General features: G+C 41.2%; 2 protein-coding genes across 2 annotated transcripts in view; one reads left to right on the top strand and one right to left on the bottom strand.

The window, feature by feature from the left end:
• Positions 1 to 21431, bottom strand: part of LOC133633769 (tRNA (guanine(26)-N(2))-dimethyltransferase-like) — a 104842-nt gene that overhangs the window by 9924 nt on the left and 73487 nt on the right. Inside the window, exons 3-7 of the mRNA XM_062026435.1 lie at positions 8633 to 8987; positions 8374 to 8557; positions 5148 to 5335; positions 2282 to 2397; positions 2100 to 2212 (exon numbers count right to left, since the gene is read on the bottom strand). Coding sequence (XP_061882419.1) covers positions 2100 to 2212; positions 2282 to 2397; positions 5148 to 5335; positions 8374 to 8557; positions 8633 to 8987 — 956 coding nt within the window. The remainder of the gene's footprint in view (positions 1 to 2099; positions 2213 to 2281; positions 2398 to 5147; positions 5336 to 8373; positions 8558 to 8632; positions 8988 to 21431) is intronic.
• Positions 18184 to 21431, top strand: part of nacc1b (nucleus accumbens associated 1, BEN and BTB (POZ) domain containing b) — a 51505-nt gene continuing 48257 nt past the window's right edge. Inside the window, exon 1 of the mRNA XM_062026019.1 lies at positions 18184 to 18349. The gene's annotated coding sequence lies outside the window, so the exon portion shown is untranslated. The remainder of the gene's footprint in view (positions 18350 to 21431) is intronic.

The following is a 21431-nucleotide window of genomic DNA, read 5'->3' as shown; positions in this document are numbered from 1 at the left end:
TTACAATGATGGCCGCATGAAGTGAGAGAGATTCGGACCGAGAAAGCGACAATTTCCCCATTAATTTGAGCGAGGATGAAAGATTTGTGGATGAGTAAAGTGCAAGTGAAGGACTAGTGGGGAGTTGAAGCTATTCAGATAGGGAAGATGCTGTGAGAGCCGGGGGTGACCTGATATTCAGCTGGGAATGACTACAACAGTAAATAAACACAAGACATATATATACTCTATTAGCCACAACACAACCAGGCTTATATTTAATATGCCACAAATTAATCCTGCATAATAACACCTGCGTGTTTGTTATGCTAGCTCCTAGCTCCTCTGCTAGCTCCTAGCTCCATAGAACACGCCAATACAATTCAAACACCTGATCAACACACACAATCACTCAGCCCAAAAGACCGTTCACCTAACCCAAGGTTCATAAAGCTTATATATTTTTAAAAAGTTACGTACGTGACGCGCGCGTACGGTACGGTACGTGTTATGCTAGCTCCTAGCTCCTCTGCTAGCTCCTAGCTCCATAGAACACGCCAATACAATTCAAACACATGATCAACACACACAATCACTCAGCCCAAAAGACCGTTCACCTAACCCAAGGTTCATAAAGCTTATATATTTTAAAAAAGTTACGTACATACGCAAAAAAAAGCCAAAGCTGCATACTCACAGTAGCACGTCTGCGTCTTTGTCATCCAAATCAAAGTAATCCTGGTAAGAGTCTGTGTTGTCCCAGTTCCCTACAGGCGTCTGTGTATCCAAATCAAAAGTCCTCCTGGTTAGAGTCTCTGTTATCCGAGTTCTTCCATCTTGACTGCATCTTTCGGGAATGTAAACAAAGAAGCGCCGGCTGTGTACTGTTGTGGCTGACTACGTTCGAAAAATACGTCCATTTCGCACCGACAACTTTCTTCTTTGCTTGCTTGGCTTCCTTCTCCATAATGCAATGAACATGATTGAAACAGATTCACGAACACAGATGTCCAGAATACTGTGGAATTATGAAATGAAAACAGAGCTTTTTCATATCGGCTTCAATGTGGAAGGCATACCCGTGTTCGTCGGGCTACGTCACACGCATACGTCATCCTCAGAGGCGTTTCCAACCGGAAGTTTAGCGGCAAATTTAAAATGTCACTTTATAAGTTAACCCGGCCGTATTGGCATGTGTTATAATGTTAAGATTTCATCATTGATATATAAACTATCAGACTGCGTGGTCGGTAGTAGTGGGTTTCAGTAGGCCTTTAAGGTTAGTAGTGCAATCTTCACGCATTTTTCACTCACGCTTTTAAGTGAGGATGTGGCAAACATTTTTAATACCCTGTCTTTTTAAAGTGTGTTGGTTGACGCCATTACTGGTGCAGTGTTTCCCATAAACTGCCAAGATACCTGTGGCGGCGGGGGCGTGGCTATGGGCGTGGTCACCATGACATCACCGAGTAATTTGCATAATTTACTACAATGATATGATTTTCTCTAAAAAGGCTCAAAAAATGTATACTTACTAATTAATAATAACAGTTTTGTTTTAAACGTCCATCCATCCATCCATTTTACAATATAATTACAACACTTTATGTACATATTTATATACAGATTTGAACAATAAGTTATTCACTGAACTATATTAATTGTGGTTCTTACAAAAAATATATCTTATAAAATATCAAAGCTAAAATGTCTCTTAAAGCTCTGCCCCTTTAATTAGTGCATACTAAATAATTTAACTTTAGCCTACTACTACAACCATATTATTTACCAGCAACATAAAGTGAAACAGAGTCAGAGGTGTCCTGCCACAGTCAGTAACAAATAAACAGAAAACAGTAGTGGTCAAATACAAATAAGGCAACAAGAGAAGTATCCTACACTTCTGTTTTGTAAAGTAAATCTGAACAGCCTATATGGGCATCTACATCAACTATATGATTTGCCTGAGAAGCTGGACAGGACAAAAAAAAATTATATATATATATATATATATATTTTTTTTTTTTAATTTATTTGTGGCGGACGTAATTCTTTCGTGGCGGGCCGCCACAAATAAATGAATGTGTGGGAAACACTGTGGTGTATTGTGGTACACTCACCTGCTCGTGACAGTATTTGGCTTTGATGGACACGGAGCCATATTTGCTGTAGCAGGTCTCGCCGCTGCTCCCCGCCAACACCGCCATGTCAGTGCACGTGATACACAGAAGGCCTGAAGAGGCGTGAGAGAATTAAAATGATATTGGGCAAATTACGACTGACACGTGACAAAAGTACTCACCGCCCTCATTGACTGCCTGCACGGCGGCATCCAGAAAGGAGGCGGGACTACCGTAGGGATCCAGATCGATGACATCATAGCCATCCTTCTTGCCTCGCATCTCGTACATGAGCAGGCTGCAGGAAACAGGTGGAACGTTCAGTGTAAGTAAACTTTTAGGGAGGGTAACGGTACACCATCTATTAAAGAATAAAAAGCCCTAAATACAAATGCATGCTTTTCATATAAACAGATTTTTTATTTTTTTGTAAAACTATATTGCAAAAACGACTTTTAACAGTACTATTTTTTCAATAACATAAACATCTTCCGTGATTTTTAGTCCATACTGTCGCATAGTAAAATTATATATATATATATATATATATATATATATATATATATATATATACACACACATACACTACCGTTCAAAAGTTTGGGGTCACCCAAACAATTTTGTGGAATAGCCTTAATTTCTAAGAACAAGAATAGACTGTCGAGTTTCACATGAAAGTTCTCTTTTTCTGGCCATTTTGAGCATTTAATTGACCCCACAAATGTGATGCTCCAGAAACTCAATCTGCTCAAAGGAAGGTCAGTTTTGTAGCTTCTGTAACGAGCTCAACTGTTTTCAGATGTGTGAACATGATTGCACAAGGGTTTTCTAATCATCAATTAGCCTTCTGAGCCAATGAGCAAACACATTGTACCATTAGAACACTGGAGTGATAGTTTCTGGAAATGGGCCTCTATACACCTATGTAGATATTGCACCAAAAACCAGACATTTGCAGCTAGAATAGTAATTTACCACATTAGCAATGTATAGAGTGTATTTCTTTAAAGTTAAGACTAGTTTAAAGTGCTTTTCCTTCAAAAATAAGGACATTTAAATGTGACCCCAAACTTTTGAACGGTAGTGTATATACACATTTATATGTACAAAACACAAAACCAGTGAAGTTGGCACGTTGTGTAAATGGTAAATAAAAACAGAATACAATGATTTGCTAATCATTTTCAACCTGTATTCAATTGAATAGACTGCAAAGACAAGATACTTAACGTTCTAACTGGAAAGCATTGTTATTTTTTGCAAATATTAGCTAATTTGGAATTTGATGCCTGCCACATGTTTCAAAAAAGCTGGCACAAGTGGCAAAAAAGACTGAGAAAGTTGAGGAATGCTCATCAAACCTGCTCAGCGGCCTTGTGGTTAGAGTGTCCGCCCTGACATCGGTAGGTCGTGAGTTCAAACCGAGTCATACCAAAGACTATAAAAATGGGACCCATTACCTCCCTGCTTGGCACTCAGCATCAAGGGTTGGAATTGGGGGTTAAATCACCAAAATGATTCCCGACAAGGCCGTCGCTGCTGTTCACTGCTCCCCTCACCTCCCAGGGGGTGGAACAAGGGGATGAGTCAAATGCAGAGGATAATTTCACCAAACTAGTGTGTGTGTGAGACAATCATTGGTACTTTAACTTGAACTTAAAATAAAATTGAAGCACAAATGGGTCAAATGCAGAGGGTGATTTCTCCACACCTAGTGTGTCTGTGACTGTCAGTGGTAATTTTACTTTTTAACTTTATCAAACACTTATTTGGAACATCCCACAGGTGTACAGGCTAATTGGGAACAGGTGGGTGCCATGATTGGGTATAAAAGCAGCTTCCATGAAATGCTCAGTCGTTCACAGACAAGGATGGGGTAGGGTCACCACTTTGTCAACAAATGCGTGAGAAAATTGTCGAACAGTTTAAAAAAAAAATTCTCAACCAGCTATTGCAAGGAATTTAGGGATTTCACCATCTACGGTCCGTAATATCATCAAAAGGTTCAGAGAATCTGGAGAAATCGCTGCACGAAAGTGGCTAAGCCCGTGACCTTGGATCTCTCAGACGGTACAAGCATCAAAAGGCGACATCAGTGTGTAAAGGATATCACCACATGGGCTCAGGAACACTTCAGAAAATCACTGTCAGTAACTACAGTCCGTCACTACATCTGTAAGTGCAAGTTAAAACTCTACTATGCAAAGTGAAAGCCTTTTATCAACAACACCCAGAAACGCTGCAGGCTTCGCTGGGCCCGTGCTCATCTAAGATGGACTGATGCAAAGTGCAAAAGTGTTCTGTGGTCTGACGAGTCCACATTTCCAATTGTTTTTGGAAACCGTGGACGTCGTGTCCTCCGGACCAAAGAGGAAACGAACCATCCGGATTGTTATAGGCGCAAAGTTCAAAAGCCTATGTGACGCACTTTGGACACTCGGCGACGGCGTGGCGCGGTTGGGAGAGTGGCCGTGCCAGCAACCTGAGGGTTCCTGGTTCGATCCCCACCTTCTACCAACCACGTCATGTCCGTTGTGTCCTTGAGCAAGACACTTCACCCTTGCTCCTGATGGGTCGTGCTTAAAGTCTTGCATGGCAGCGCCCGCCATCAGTGTGTGAATGGGTGAATGTGGAAATAGTGTCAAAGCGCTTTGAGTACCTTGAAAGTAGAAACGTGCTATACAAGTATAACCCATTTACTCCTGGTCTACAGTCAGAGTTTGAACAGTTTTTGTTGTTTGAGTAAAGTTCCTTATGGGTTGCAGTGCAGTGCAGTAGTAATAATCTTGTAGTGTCGTTCCACATCTCAACCAACAATTAATTTTGTCCACTTACATGGTTCAAGTGTTCCCAAACAGGAGACTTTAACAACAAAAGAGGGTTTTCAAGTTCTGACGTCTCTTTGGCACTATTACAGTTTTATGGAAAATCATTACCAAACCGAAAAAAAACCTATTTTAAAACAAACATGCTTGGACAAAACTCATCCAATATTGTGTTGGGTGTTGTGCGTATTAAAGGTGGCTGACATAAGAAAGAAAAAAGTACCTGGCGTCCTTGCAGCTGGCTTGAAGGAGCTCGCTGACTTTGTTGTACTCAGCGTTCCTGGCGATCAGGGCAGCAGCTTTTTTAGAGAAGTCGTTAGCGGTGACGCTTCGAAGGCCCGGCACTTCCAGGGCGAAGCGTACCGAACGCAGACCGGACGCCGCCAAGCCCTCCAACACACGAAGCCCTCGCTGACCACAAAACATTACAGACTTCATCAATCACATCTTTATTTTCATGATCAGGGATGGTTATCGTTCACATTTGAAACAAAACGGTACCAATTCCCGGTACCTGGGAATCGATACTGGTACTCAACTTTAACAATGTTCGGTACATTTGTGTTGGGTATTATTGTTACTTATTCGATAAAAAGAATTGTATTTTTAATGTAACATTTCAAAATGAGCTGACTATCATAATTATGCTGCCCAGTTGGTATATACCTTGTTTTATTAACACTTTTGGGTCTCATTTGCAATGCAGTTGCACTTCCAAGACATTAGATGGCAGTAGCCAGGAAGCTGAATGCGTTATGTTGCGTCCCACCAAGTGTTTATGCCACACCCGGCCCGCCGAATACCGCCATACTTGCCAACCCTCCCGTTTTTAGCGGGAGACTCCATTTTTTAGCGGGAGACTCCCGGTATTCAGCGCCTCTCCCGATAACCTCCCGGCAAAAATTTTCTCCCGACAAACTCCCGGTATTCAGCCGGAGCTGGAGGCCACGCCCCCTCCAGCTCAATGCGGACCTGAGTGGAGACAGCCTGTTCTCACGTCCGCTTTCCCACAATATAAACAGCTTGCCTGCCCAAGGACGTCATAAAATCTACGGCTTTTAGAGAGTAGAGTGCACAACTGCGCACACAACAAGGAGACGAAGCAGAAGAACGGGGAAGTTACAGACATGGCGACGCCGTCGACGAGCAAGATGAAGAAATACGCTTGCAAGTTCCAAAACGAATGGAAACAAGAATTTCAGTTCATCCAGGACAGTTCGAAGGGGAAGGGGTATGTAATTATGTTGCCTGTACATTTTGTAAAACAGACTTCTCCATTGAACACGGTGGCCGAGTCATGAACGGAGGAGAAGTTAAACAGGACAATACTGCCATCTACTGGATAGCCCCCGGAACACTGAAATTCAAGTATTTATTTTATTTATATGTATAATAAAAGAAATATATATACATACATATATAGCTAGAATTCACTGAAAGTCAAGTATTTCATACATATATATATATATATGAAATACTTGAGTTGGTGAATTCTAGCTGTAAATATACTCCCCTATTAACCACGCCCCCGCCCCACCCCCCACCTCCCGGTATCGGAGGTCTCAAGGTTGGCAAGTATGAATATCGCCCAAATAGACTTGATGAAACCATTAGAACGAGGGTTGATCGTGTATGCAGTACTCCCGTCACCCCGCAGGGGGCAACAGAGGGGCATATGTGTCACAGTGAAGCAGCAGTGGAGTGAGTAGAAGAAGACTACTCCTTCAGCACTGAAAAAAATCTAAATAATTTGCAAAAATGTACTTTTAACCACGACTGGACAACAAAGTATGAATCTTCTGCTCGAGTCATTGTTTCCTGGTGGACCTTTTAGGCGACGGACACATTGATCCGGACAAGCAACAACAACTGTAGAAGTCCCAGCGTGTAAGTTTCATCACGGAACTTGGTCAAACATTTGTAAGTAGGTATTGTGCATAAAGATATTTAGTTTTTGTATTGAAATTGCTGACTTTGTGATGTCTTTTGTATACGTAAAGCTCATTTAATACATGTGGCGCTAAATTTGACCAATAGAGGGCGATAAAGCTACACTTATGGTTTAATTGTGATGAGTCACATACCTTGTGTGCAATGTTTGGTGTGTGAATGTTGTGTCATTTCTATATCTGTAGTTTATTGTGTGAATGTACTAACACTAAACCTTCCATTTCATTAATGTAAAATACACAATTGCCATTATACTTTGGTAATCTCTATCCTCCTTCAAAACCTCACTAAAAGAACACCTCCAGGCAGCTACAACCCTAGCCTAACCCCCTCCCCCCACCACATCCCACCTCCCCGGATTGTAAATAATCAAATGTATATACTTGTTCTTATGCTTTCTGAGCTCACTATGTTCACCGCTCGCTGTACATATCCTACGAAGTCAGACTTTACACTGTTACAATGTCCATTTCTCAGATGATATAATTGTTGATGACTGAAGTATGCTGATAGCAACCCAACCTAACCCCCCTCCACATCCCACCCCCCGGATTGTAAATAATGTAAATAATTCAATGTATATACTCTGATGATTAACTTGTGTGATGACTGTATTATGCTGATAGTAAATATTTGCACCATGAATTGATTAACATGGACCCCGACTTTAACAAGTTGAAAAACTTATTCGGGTGTTACCATTTAGTGGTCAATTGTACGGAATATGTACTGTACTGTGCAATCTACTAATAAAAGTTTCAATCAATCAATCAAAATGTTTATTTTTTCAGTCTTACAAACCTAAATGAAGGAAGACGTGTAAAGAAATAAAAAATGATTAAGGAAAATAATTCAAAAGAAGGAACATTAACTCCGAACAAAACTTCTGGAGCCTCTGTTTCTTCACGCTGTTAACTATCTGTCTAGCTGCACACGCTGGAAACGAGTAGCGAGGGCAGAACAACTAGTTTAATGTGAAAGCTGATCTGTTTACTTTGAAAATAAGTAAACACAGTCTCAAATAAATATAACCTGCGGAGGCACTTTCTGATGAAACATCCACTTTTCGATGTTCGGCCCCTAAGCCACTAGGCTCTTGAAACTGCGGCCCTCTTCATGGTGTAGTTGAATAGCCCTGGTTTATACTGAAAGTATTGTCCTTACTACACCACCAGCTGTTTGACTGTGGTTTTATTTACCAATTGAAATCGATAATGCTAATAATAGCCTGTCTATGGCAAATCCAATGTAAATTAGCATCGAGCTAGCGCATTTAGGAGTATGAAGCCTTACTTTATGTTTGAGCGTTTTCTACCGAGCATATTTGCTTTGTTGCTGTTAAAAATGGCAACATTACCTCGCCCTGAATGCTGCTTGACTGATTGTTTACACGAGTCGCCGTTTAGTCTGCGACCGGAACTGATGTTGCGTGCGACAAAAGGTATCGATCGGGATTCAATACCCGTTATTACCAATGAAATTCCACAGCTTTGACTTACCTCGCATTTCTCCCCGGGTGTCGCCGTGACCATTTCTTCTCCGTTCTTCTTCTCGCTCTGCTCTTCCGCCTCGTTTGCGTCGTCCGACAGCGACACCAGCACGCGCTCCTTCTCGCCGGGCAGATGCACTTTGACGCCGCGCTGAGCCAGCACATCTCTGGCGAACTCTGTGATCACGGCACATCTGGGAGGAGGGGGAACAAGAGGTGCTCCACAATACCAGCGCGCCGAGGACGAAAAAGGTACTTCTTGTACTCACGTTAAATCTCTATTAAACTCCTGGACGGGGTTGTAGAACACCTCGTTGGCACTGGGAAACAAGATGGCCGCCTTGCCCTCGCTCACCACCGTCTCGCCGGGTAGGAGCCCCACCGGAGACGACGACTCCTGCGTCCCGGGCGGCGCCCCAGGAGAAGACGAGTCAGGCGTTGACTTGGCGACGAGAACCTCCGGGTCCTGGATGCCCTTGTCTGAGGGCTCCATGGATCTCGGCCCTGTGCTGACGGAGGCTGCACGCCACTGACGTGCTGCAAGTCTGGCGAGAGATGGACGTCGACGTGAGGAGATGATGATCGGTAACAGCCGGGCTGCCCTTGCCAGCATAGATGCACAGCCTGGGGAAAAAACTCAATTAAACCATGTTATCCAGTGTTTCCCACACATTTATTTATTTGTGGCGGCCCGCCACGAAATAATTACGTCCGCCACAAATAAAACAAAAAATATATATATATATTTTTTTTTGTCCTGTCCAGCTTCTCAGGCAAATCATATAGTTGATGTAGATGCCCATATAGGCTGTTCAGATTTACTTTACAAAAGAGAAGTGTAGGATACTTCTCTTGTTGCCTTATTTGTATTTGACCACTACTGTTTTCTGTTTATTTGTTACTGACTGTGGCAGGACACCTCTGCCTCTGTTTCACTTTATGTTGCTGGTAAATAATATGGTTGTAGTAGTAGGCTAAAGTTAAATTATTTAGTATGCACTAATTAAAGGGGCAGAGCTTTAAGAGACATTTTAGCTTTTATATTTTATAAGATATATTTTTTGTAAGAACCACAATTAATAAATATATTTCAGTGAATAACTTATTGTTCAAATCTGTATATAAATATGTACATAAAGTGTTGTAATTATATTGTAAAATGGATGGATGGATGGATGGATGGACGTTTAAAACAAAACTGTTATTATTAATTAGTAAGTAAACATTTTTTGAGCCTTTTTAGAGAAAATCATATCATTGTAGTAAGTTATGCAAATTACTCGATGATGTCATGGTGACCACGCCCATAGCCACGCCCCCACCGCCACAGGTATCTTGGCAGTTTATGGGAAACACTGTTATCTATATGCTAACAGAAGAGTTTATTTCAAACAATCACGCAGTTTAGGCTTCTAAACATAAAAAAGACTGGATCTTTTGATTATTTTAGTCATCGAATAATCCATCCGTTAGTTTGTTCGAATGATCGAGTAATCCAGGGGTGGCCAGTGTTTTTTTTATTCTAGAATTTGCAATTCCGTTAGGAATTGCGTGTGAACGCCCTATGTGCGCAAGAAGGAGTGTGTGGAAGTTGGAACGGTTCGAATCAAGTGAGAAATGTGGGATATAGGGATGATACTCGAAACCGGTTTTCCCGGTTGTTCGATAAGAAAAGAACAGAGTCCTCGGACTCGAATCCCTTTTTGAGAACCGGTACCCGTTATCGAGACCACTATAGTAAAGAAAAAGAGTTGGTTCTTTATTCGAATCCCTGGGACCAATCCCGTCCCGACCAGGAATGCCCCGTGAGACATCACAAGAAATGACGTCACGTAGCTCAGTCATTAGGCGCAGGTAGCGAAAGCAGGAAAAAAAATGCACCGGAAAAAGCGCTCCAAGGTGTAATAAAGTTCAAAACAAAAGGTATAATCCAATGAATTACTTTACTGAGAGATTTGAGCAGGGTGCAAACACATGACGAACACTTTTACGACCAACCGGAAACATAACAACCAGGCTAGCAACGCACCTCCTTTACGGCAGCTGTCGCAACGTTTTTAAAGCAACCGCAGCACATATACAACATATATCTCCCTTTTTTAACTTTTGTTCTTCTTTCCTTGTAAACAAAACAAAATCACACTGTATATGTGTTGTCTGTCTAATTATAAATAATGCAGACGAGGCGTGTTGGCTGAGTTCTTGACGTTTACTTTCACGGCGTGCTCATAACCTCATTCTTAGCTGCGACATGCAACAGCACTTTTCGGGGCTACCGCGCATGCTCGTCACTCCCGTTGCATGCTGGGTAGTGTAGTTGTTAGTTGTTAGTGTAGCTAGCCTAGCTCAAAACATCACATCTTTCCCCCTATAAAGAAATAATTTTAACTCAATAAAGTGTATTTCTTTTTTTAGCTTTAACTTTTCCTTTTTTAGCATTGTAACCACATTTGCAAACAACTTTTCTCTTCATAGAATGTTCTTTCAATAAAGAAATAAAGTGCAAAAATGTCAACGCATCATAACAAACAGTTATGTCAAATAGCAGCAGGAGTGCACTTTTTGGAGAGCTGTATTATTTTCAGTTTTGTGCCCAAGGGACTGATTTTATTTAACACTATATTATTATTGATACACCTATAGTGATCACAGAGACAGGTTGTTTTTGTGTTACTGTATATATTTGTTTTTCTGAAAAATCCCACTTAATATACTTTGGGTAACAACAGTCAATATATATATATTTTTTTTAATTTTTTTTAGAGGAGTAACAGTCAATATTTATTTATTTATTAGATTTTATTTTTTTCATATATAATAAAAGTGAGCTTTTGTTAAATCAAATATTGTGTTTTTTTTCCATATACAACAACCTATCTGGACTCGATAAGAGAATCGATAAGGAATCGGTTCGATAAGAGGATTCGATAATAGACTCGAACTCGATAATTTCTTATCAAACATCATCCCTAGTGGGATATGGAGAACTTTGTATATTGCCCATTCAATGAGGGGTAATTCCGGGTAATCAGGGAACTTTCGGAAACATGCTGGCGTGAATGTCCAGGGTTAGCGGAGTGTGTGGATGGTGGAACGGCTCAACTCGGATGAAAAATGTGGGATATTCAGAAGATTGTACAATGCCCATTCATTGTCAAAGGGGAGGAAATTCCGGCAAAACCAGGAATTTGGGGAAAGGGAAAACATGTTTTGCGTTCAATATATCGGAAGAGTAGTGTGGGTGGACGGTTGAAAAGTTGGTATCGGGTTTAAAAATGGAGCTACATTTTGGGAATTTAGGGCATAAAAAAAAAAAAAAAAAAATGCACTTTGTGACTTCAATACTAAATATGGCAGTGCCATGTTGGCATTTTTTTCCCATAACTTGAGTTGATTTATTTTGGAAAACCTTGTTACATTGTTTAATGCAGTAGTTCTCAAATGGGGGTACGCGTACCCCTGGGGGTACTTGAAGGTATGCCAAGGGGTACGTGAGATTTTTTTTAAATATTCTAAAAATAGCAACAATTCAAAAATCCTTTATAAATATATTTATTGAATAATACTTCAACAAAATATGAATGTAAGTTCATAAACTGAACATCAAATCAAGTAGGCTATTCCATTCATTACAATGCAACAATCCAGCAATGCAATATTCAGTGTTGACAGCTAGATTTTTTGTGGAGATGTTCCATAAATATTGATGTTAAAGATTTATTTTTTGGTGAAGAAATGTTTAGAATTAAGTTCATGAATCCAGATGGATCTCTATTAAAATCCCCAAAGAGGGCACTTTAAGTTGATGATTACTTCTATGTGTAAAAATCTTTATTTGTGACCCGTGCTGGCAAAATGAGTCGGAATGCGCACAGGCTAATTTTGAGCTACAGGCAAATAAGTGAAAAAAAATGTATCTTGGTTGAAATTGAGATTTTCACAAAAATGAGTCCATAAAGCCACAATCTAGCGATCCCAATTATCGAAATAGCAAGAAAACATCTTAAATCACCTTTATTTGAAGGTTTTGTACGAGGTATGTCTTCAGAAATTAGTCCTTTGTTAAAATTCCTTGAGAAAATCCAGTGTTTTCAACGCTCACTCGCAGCAATAAGGGGGAATCCTCCTAGCCATATTTGGTATCATTGTGACGCCAAGTTTACCTACTTTCTAAAAATGAGCATGGAATTCCCGATGACGCAATTCTGAACCAATAGAATTCGAGTTTTTAAACCTGTCCCGACGTAAACAAATCCGTCTTGTGGCTAAGGGTCGCTGTGAGGCGTACCCTCATTGGTTGAATCACCCCACGCGGTGCATGGTGGTATCATGGCAGCGCCCTGATGAAAAACAACAGTAATTCGAGCGGAATATTATGGGAAAAAAGGTGATTTTCGAACATTTAATTATTATTTTTGTGGATAAGTTAGACTGTTTTACATTCCGTAATGGATTTAGAAGGTGGAGAGGGTACACAGGCGGTTGCAAGTGCGCTAAATTCACTGCAGTCGGCGAATCTTCTTAGTGCTGCTGACCAGCTGACAAACTGACCAGTGAACAAAAAAACTGTGACATAACAGTGTTGACATTTTTGTACGTAACCGTTTTCAATAGAGTTGAATATATAATTTTCCTTTAGACATGGGATTTGACTTTAATTGTACCAATTTTGGTGTTGCTACAAGGACTTTTAAGGTACGGTTGCTATGGAGTTTTGTTTTGGAACATTCTGTTCTGGAACAGCAAACTTTAAGCTGTTTTTTCTCAAAACGGACCCTCAAACTCGGTCGACTTCAATCGGATGTAACTCGGTCATTTTCTGTCCGATTCCAACAAACCATATATCATTTTGAAGGTCTTTAGATGGAGAATGTGTAAATAACAATAACTCACTTTTTAAAATTTCCTCATTGTGACTCATTTTGCCAGCACAGGTCACATTTATAATTGAATCACTTGTTTATTTTTCAACAAGTTTTTAGTTATTTTGATATCTTTTTTTCCAAATAGTTCAAGAAAGACCACTACAAATGAGCAATATTTTGCACTGTTATACAATTTAATAAATCAGAAACTGATGACATAGTGCTGTATTTTACTTCTTTATCTATTTTTTTCAACCAAAAATGCTTTGCTCTGATAAGGGGGTACTTGAATTAAAAAAATGTTCACAGGGGGTACATCACTGAAAAAAGGTTGAGAACCACTGGTTTAATGCATCCAGCGGGGCATCACAACAAAATTCGGCATAATAATGTGTTAATTCCACGACTGTATATATCGGTATCGGTTGATATCGGAATCTGTAATTAAGAGTTGGACAATATCGGCAAAAAAGCCATTATAGTACATCTCTAATATGTTTCTCCTAGTCCTTATTGTCGATGTGGTCTCAAAAGTATCGATACTTACCGATATCAAACCCTTACATGGTGATACGGTTTCAGCCATATCGCCCAGCTTGGGAGTATTCTTTATAATGTAGCCATTACTAGAATGACAACTTGCTTATAATGAAATGTGTGTAAATGTCATTTTAAACCGAAATAACACAATTATTGTAAACACAAACAGGCTGGACTGTCGTGTGTTTATAAGAAATACTCGCTCCAAAACTACAGTTGACGCTACCGTCCTTGAGTAAAAACGTACCTGTTTACTACGGTAAACGCCTCCGTGGCTGGTCTCCACGAAGTCGAGGCTTTTTTTTTTTCTTTTTTTTGTGTGGCTTCTTTGCTGGAAGGGAAAGTCGCTCTCACGTTACCTTACGGGAGGCGCCATGTTGGATTGAGGCGGGCCTACGGAAGCCCCGCGCTGCAGCGGTGGCAGCGAAGCCCCGCCCACTCTGGTGACGTCACCGGGGAGCAGTCATTGTCAGGGCAAGGTGAGGATGCACACGTTAAAGTACCCATGATGGGACGGCGTGGCGAAGTTGGTAGAGTGGACAAGCGGACAACTAGCACACTAATCGCTAGCTTGCAACTAATTCAAGGATCGCTCGCTGACAACTAATGCAATAATCCCTAGCTGACAACTAACGCACTAATCGCTAGTTATAAGTAAATGATAAATGGGTTATACTTGTATAGCGCTTTTCTACCTTCAAGGTACTCAAAGCGCGTTGACACTATTTCCACATTCACCCATTCACACACGACAACTAGCACACTAATCACTGGCTCGTAACTAACGCACTAATTGCTTGCTGACAACTAACGCACTAATTGCAAACGGACAACTAGAACACTAATTGCTAGCTCCTAACTCAAGCACTAATCACTAGCTGATAACTAGCACACTAATTGCTAGCTGACAACTAGCACATTCATCAGTAGCTGACAATTAACGCACTAATCACCAGCCGGTAACTAACTAATGCACAGATCGCTAGCTGACAACTAACGCACTAATCGCAAGCTGAAAACTAACACATGAATTGCTAGCTCGCAACTAACGCACAAATTGCTAGCTGACAACTAATGCACTTTTTACTAGCTAAAAACTAACGCACTAATCGCAAGCTGACAACTAGCACACTAATCGCTAGCTCGCAACTAATGCAAGGATCACTAGCTGACAACTATTGCACTAATCCTTAGCTGACAACTAATGCACAAATCGCTAGCTGACAACTAGCACACTAATCACTGGTTCGTAACAAACACACTAATTGCAAGCTGACAACTAGCACACTAATCGCTAGCTCGCAACTAATACAAGGATCGCTCGCTGACAACTAACGCACTAATCCCTAGCTGAGAAATAACGCACTAATCGCTAGCTGACAACTAGCACACTAATCACTGGCTCGTAACAAACGCACTAATTGCAAGCTGACAACTAGCCCACTAATCACTATCTCGCAACTAATGCACGGATCGGTAGCTGACAACTAACGCACTAATCGCTAGCTGATAACTAATGCACGTTTTACTAGCTAAAAACTAACGCACTAATCGCAAGCTGACAACTAGCACACTAATCACTAGCTCGCAACTAATCCATGGATCAGTAGCTGACATCTAACACACAAATCGCTAGCTGACAACTAATGCACTTTTTAATCGCTAAAAACTAACGCACTAATCGCAAGCTGACAACTAGCACACTAATCGCTAGCTCGCAACTAATGCAAGGATCACTAGCTGACAACTATTGCACTAATCCTTAGCTGACAACTAACGCACTAATCGCTAGCTGACAACTAGCACACTAATCACTGGTTCGTAACAAACACACTAATTGCAAGCTGACAACTAGCACACTAATCGCTAGCTCGCAACTAATACGAGGATTGCTCGCTGACAACTAACGCACTAATCCCTAGCTGACAAATAACGCACTAATCGCTAGCTGACAACTAGCACACTAATCACTGGCTCGTAACAAACGCACTAATTGCAAGCTGACAACTAGCCCACTAATCACTAGCTCGCAACTAATGCACGGATCGGTAGCTGACAACTAACGCACTAATCGCTAGCTGATAACTAATGCACGTTTTACTAGCTAAAAACTAACGCACTAATCGCAAGCTGACAACTACCACACTAATCACTAGCTCGCAACTAATCCATGGATCAGTAGCTGACAACTAACGCACGAAAATCGCTAGCTGACAACTAATGCGCTTTTTAATCGCTAAAAACTAACGCACTAATCGCAAGCTGACAACTAGCACACTAATCGCTAGCTCGCAACTAATGCAAGGATCACTAGCTGACAACTATTGCACTAATCCTTAGCTGACAACTAACGCACTAATCGCTAGCTGACAACTAGCACACTAATCACTGGTTCGTAACAAACACACTAATTGCAAGCTGACAACTAGCACACTAATCACTAGCTCGCAACTAATACGAGGATTGCTCGCTGACAACTAACGCACTAATCCCTAGCTGACAACTAACGCACTAATCGCTAGCTGACAACTAGCACACTAATCACTGGCTCGTAACAAACACACTAATTGCAAGCTGACAACTAGCCCACTAATCACTACCTCGCAACTAATGCACGGATCGGTAGCTGACAACTAACGCACTAATCGCTAGCTGATAACTAATGCACGTTTTACTAGCTAAAAACTAACGCACTAATCGCAAGCTGACAACTAGCACACTAATCACTAGCTCGCAACTAATCCATGGATCAGTAGCTGACAACTAACGCACGAAAATCGCTAGCTGACAACTAATGCGCTTTTTAATCGCTAAAAACTAACGCACTAATCGCAAGCTGACAACTAGCACACTAATCGCTAGCTCGCAACTAATGCAAGGATCACTAGCTGACAACTATTGCACTAATCCTTAGCTGACAACTAACGCACTAATCGCTAGCTGACAACTAGCACACTAATCACTGGTTCGTAACAAACACACTAATTGCAAGCTGACAACTAGCACACTAATCGCTAGCTCGCAACTAATACGAGGATTGCTCGCTGACAACTAACGCACTAATCCCTAGCTGACAAATAACGCACTAATCGCTAGCTGACAACTAGCACACTAATCACTGGCTCGTAACAAACGCACTAATTGCAAGCTGACAACTAGCCCACTAGTCACTAGCTCGCAACTAATGCACGGATCGGTAGCTGACAACTAACGCACTAATCGCTAGCTGATAACTAATGCACGTTTTACTAGCTAAAAACTAACGCACTAATCGCAAGCTGACAACTAGCACACTAATCACTAGCTCGCAACTAATCCATGGATCAGTAGCTGACATCTAACACACAAATCGCTAGCTGACAACTAATGCACTTTTTAATCGCTAAAAACTAACGCACTAATCGCTAGCTGACAACTAGCACACTAATCACTAGCTCGCAACTAATCCATGGATCAGTAGCTGACATCTAACACACAAATCGCTAGCTGACAACTAATGCACTTTTTAATCGCTAAAAACTAACACACTAATCGCTAGCTGACAACTAGCACACTAATCACTGGCTCGTAACAAACGCACTAATTGCAAGCTGACAACTAGCCCACTAATCACTAGCTCGCAACTAATGCACGGATCTGTAGCTGACAACTAACGCACTAATCGCTAGCTGACAACTATTGCAAATTTTAATAGCTAAAAACTAATGCACTAATCACAAGCTGACAACTGGCACACTAATCGCTAGCTCGCAAATAATGCAAGGATCGCTAGCTGACAACTAACGCACTAATCCCTAGCTGACAACTAACGCACTAATCGCTAGCTGACAACTAGCACACTAATCACTGGCTCGTAACTAACGCACTAATTGCTGGCTGACAACCAGCACAGTAATTGCTAGCTGACAACTAATGCACTTTTCACTCGCTGACAACTAACGCACTGATCGCTAGCTGACAACTAGCACACTAATCGCTAGCTGGTAACTAACGCACAGGTGAAAAACCACTGAAACGGCACCAAATCAAATCTTGTAACTTGTCAGTCTGTGGCCCCTCAGTGGGAAAAAGTTAGTACACCCTCGCATTAGCTTGACAGGTGAAAGTGAAAGTAAACTGTGTCACGTGACTTTAACTGCCAGTCTTTCTGATCAATGATTCTGCAATCTGTCTGCAACCTGGTAAGAAAGGGGAAGGCAATCTTCCTTTGCAAGTACATCACACACACACACACACACACACACACACACACACACACACACACCCTTTTGCCCCCCCCCATCAAGCATGAGTGTGTACGTGCATGCCTTCATGCTCACACGCACGCCATCAAGCACGGTGCCGCTGCAAAGAGTCCCAGCAATGAATGGCGGATGGACACACTGAATGCGAGCTTCCCTGGTCCTCCTTCCCTCCGCGACGAAGAGCCACTTCCTAGCGGCGGACAGCGTGAGCGAGCACTAGCCCAGCAGCACGCGCGGGGCGACGGTTGGGCCGCGCTGTGATGCCCGGTGGAAGTCTGCTTCTTGTTTTTTTCCTTCATGGTGGACTTCTTTTTCTCCCCGGACAGTGAAGTGAATGGTAGGTGACAAAGAGGAGCGGGGGGAGGCTGTTGTTTGTTTTTTAATTGTTTAACAGCGCCGAAGTAGCGGCTATGGGGGATGGGCCGGTGGGCAAACTTTAAGCACCGACTCATCGCCGCGGGTTAGCCCCCCCTCTGTCGCCCTATCCCCGGGGTGAGTGCGACATGATGAGCCCTTTTTACCAACATGCCGGAACTTTGCTAAAATACTACTTCTGTTCGCTTATCTTGCAATAAAACCCAACATCAAACAAATTATTCTCCCTTTTAAGTGTGATAAAGTTCCCATCCGGACCCCCCGCTACTCCCTTCCCTCCCCTCCCGCTCGCCTCGCCATGCCGGGCGGACTCCTCCGCCTGTCTGGCCCTTACTGGCGCTGCGTTGTGTCCCGGGATGACCTGTTGATGTCTGCCCGAGCTGCAGCGCCGTGATCGGTAACGTTAAAGGCGAGTCGTGTCGGTCCATGTGAGTATTTAAGAAAAGTATGATTTACAGTAGAAAAGGGGGGGGGGGCAGCGTGTCTCATGAGAAGCGGTGTGTCTTTGGGCGCCAGGCGGGGACAAGAAGGAGGGAAGCCGGCTAATACGGAAGAAGCTAGCGGACACATTTGATCCATATTTCAAGTGTCTTTTGTTTAAAGGGGACAATACGGATATAAAGTAGACCTTCTTTTTCTGTGCTTGGCCGTCGTCGTTGTGTCGCCGCCCCCCTCCGTCCCTCCTACCCTCCCTCCCTTACTGCCCGGGCCGGACGAGGACTCCCAAATCCTCGCGGGCATCGCGGCTGGCACACGGCGGGGCACCGCGAGCTCCCTTTCCCCCCCGGCTCTGACTGCCTCGCTGCCCCGCTGCTGACTCCCTCACCTCCCTGGTCGTCTTCTCCCCTATCGGCGAGACGCCAGCTGCGCTCGACTTCCAAGTGAGATAAATCGATTTTTTATTTTATTTTATGGATTAACTTTCCTTTTTTTTGAGCTCCGGTCCGTCCGGGGGCTGAGGAGAGGGCAGGTTACACAGCAGATAAGCCTCGTTTCGGTGCTTGTGTCCCCGCCGGCTGTGGCGTGAACACTCCGCTGTCTAGCCAAGCGTTTATAGACGTGGAAGTGGGATTAATGTTGTCAGCCTGGTGGAATTGGTGGTAGCAGTTAGCCTTTTTAGCTAAACTTGCTAACAGGCCAAGAAAATGGTGACACTTAATACACAGGAAGTGAACAAACTTTAGATGACAAAATATTATATTATATATATAACATGTAATACGTGTGTGAAGTTTGCCCCACATATCAATGCACATGTTAAAATAACACCATTCATTTGTGCTGCTGCTGTTTCTTGTCCATTATAGTTATGTTATTAACATTTTATCATTTATTTATAACCAGTTTGTGCTATGTTTGTGCTGCATTTTTTGTCTATTATAGTTTTTTAAAATAATAATAATAATAGATTTTATTTGTAAAAAGCACTTTACATTGAGTAAACAACCTCAAAGTGCTACAGTGCATTAAAAAAAATAAAAATAAAAACTAGAACAGCCTAATAGCTAAAACTAGTATGCATATATATAAAAAAAAAAAAGGTTTTTTTTTAAAAAAAAAAAAAAGAAGGATTTTTAAGCCTTTTTTAAAAGCATCCACAGTCTGTGGTGCCCTCAGGTGGTCAGGGAGAGCGTTTCACAGACTATTTAAATGTTTGTATTAATAAAGTTCTATTATTTATAACCAGCACTCTCACCTTCATAAAACCTCCCTAAACCTGAGCCCAACGTTTGCGCCCTGCAACTATTACAGTTTTTACGTTGTTAACTGTCTTAGTGTTTGTGTCGTTTACGTGTTATTATTCATAACCAGCCCAGTCAAAATACTCCCCAAACGTTTGTGCAACATTTGTGCTGCGAGAACATTTTCTGTAATTTTTATAGTTTTTAGGGGTATTAACTATTATAGTTTTTAGGTTATTAGCGTGTTGTTATTCACAACCTTGTCAAAAACTCCCCAAATTGGTCAAAAGTGTGTGCTACATTTGTGCTGCTGCTGTTTTTTGTCCATTATAGTTATGTTATTAACATTGTATCATTTATAACCAGGTCCCCCATGTTTGTGCTATGTTTGTGCTGCATTTTTTTGTCTATTATAGTTTTTTTAATAATAATAATAATAATAGATTTTATTCGTAAAAAGCACTTTACATTGAGTAAACAACCTCAAAGTGCTACAGTGCATTAAAAAAAATAAAAATAAAAACTAGAACAGCCTAATAGCTAGAACTAGTATGCATATATCTAAAAAAAAACAACTTTTTTTTTTTTAAAAAAAAGAAGGATTTTTAAGCCTTTTTTTAAAGCATCCACAGTCTGTTGTGCCCTCAGGTGGTCAGGGAGAGCGTTTCACAGACTATTTAAATTTTTGTATTAATAAAGTTCTATTATTTATAACCAGCCCTCTCACCTTCTTAAAACCTCCCTAAACCTGAGCCAAACGTTTGCGCCCTGCAACTATTACAGTTTTTACGTTGTTAACTGTCTTGGTGTTTGTGTCCGTTTACGTGTTATTATTCATAACCAGCCCCCCCACCACGTCAAAATACTCCCCAAACGTTTGTGCGACGTTTGTGCTGCAAGAACATTTTGTGTAACTATTAAAAGTTTTTCGGATATTAACTATTATAGTTTTTAGGTTATTAGCGTGTTGTTATTTACAACCTTGTCAAAAACTCCCCAAATTGGTCAAAAGTGTGTGCTACATTTGTGCTGCTGCTGTTTTTTGTCCATTATAGTTATGTTATTAACACTTTATCATTTATAACCAGCTCCCCCATGTTTGTGCTACGTTTGTGCTGCATTTTTTGTTTATTATAGTTTTTTTTTAATAATAGATTTTAATTGTTCAAAAGCACTTTACATTGAGTAAACAACCTCAAAGTGCTACAGTGCATTAAAAAAATAAAAATAAAAAGATAATAAAAATAAATAAAAATAAAAACTAGAACAGCGTAATAGCTAGAACTAGTATGCATATATCTAAAAAAAAAAGTCTTTTTTTTTTTTATTTTAAAAAGAAGGATTTTAAAGCCTTTTTTAAAA

This window comes from Entelurus aequoreus, linkage group LG18 (genome assembly GCF_033978785.1).
Source record: "Entelurus aequoreus isolate RoL-2023_Sb linkage group LG18, RoL_Eaeq_v1.1, whole genome shotgun sequence".
Lineage (NCBI taxonomy): Eukaryota > Metazoa > Chordata > Actinopteri > Syngnathiformes > Syngnathidae > Entelurus > Entelurus aequoreus.
The sequence above is the reverse complement of the archived record's forward strand: the minus strand, read 5'-3'. Positions and strand labels throughout refer to the sequence as shown.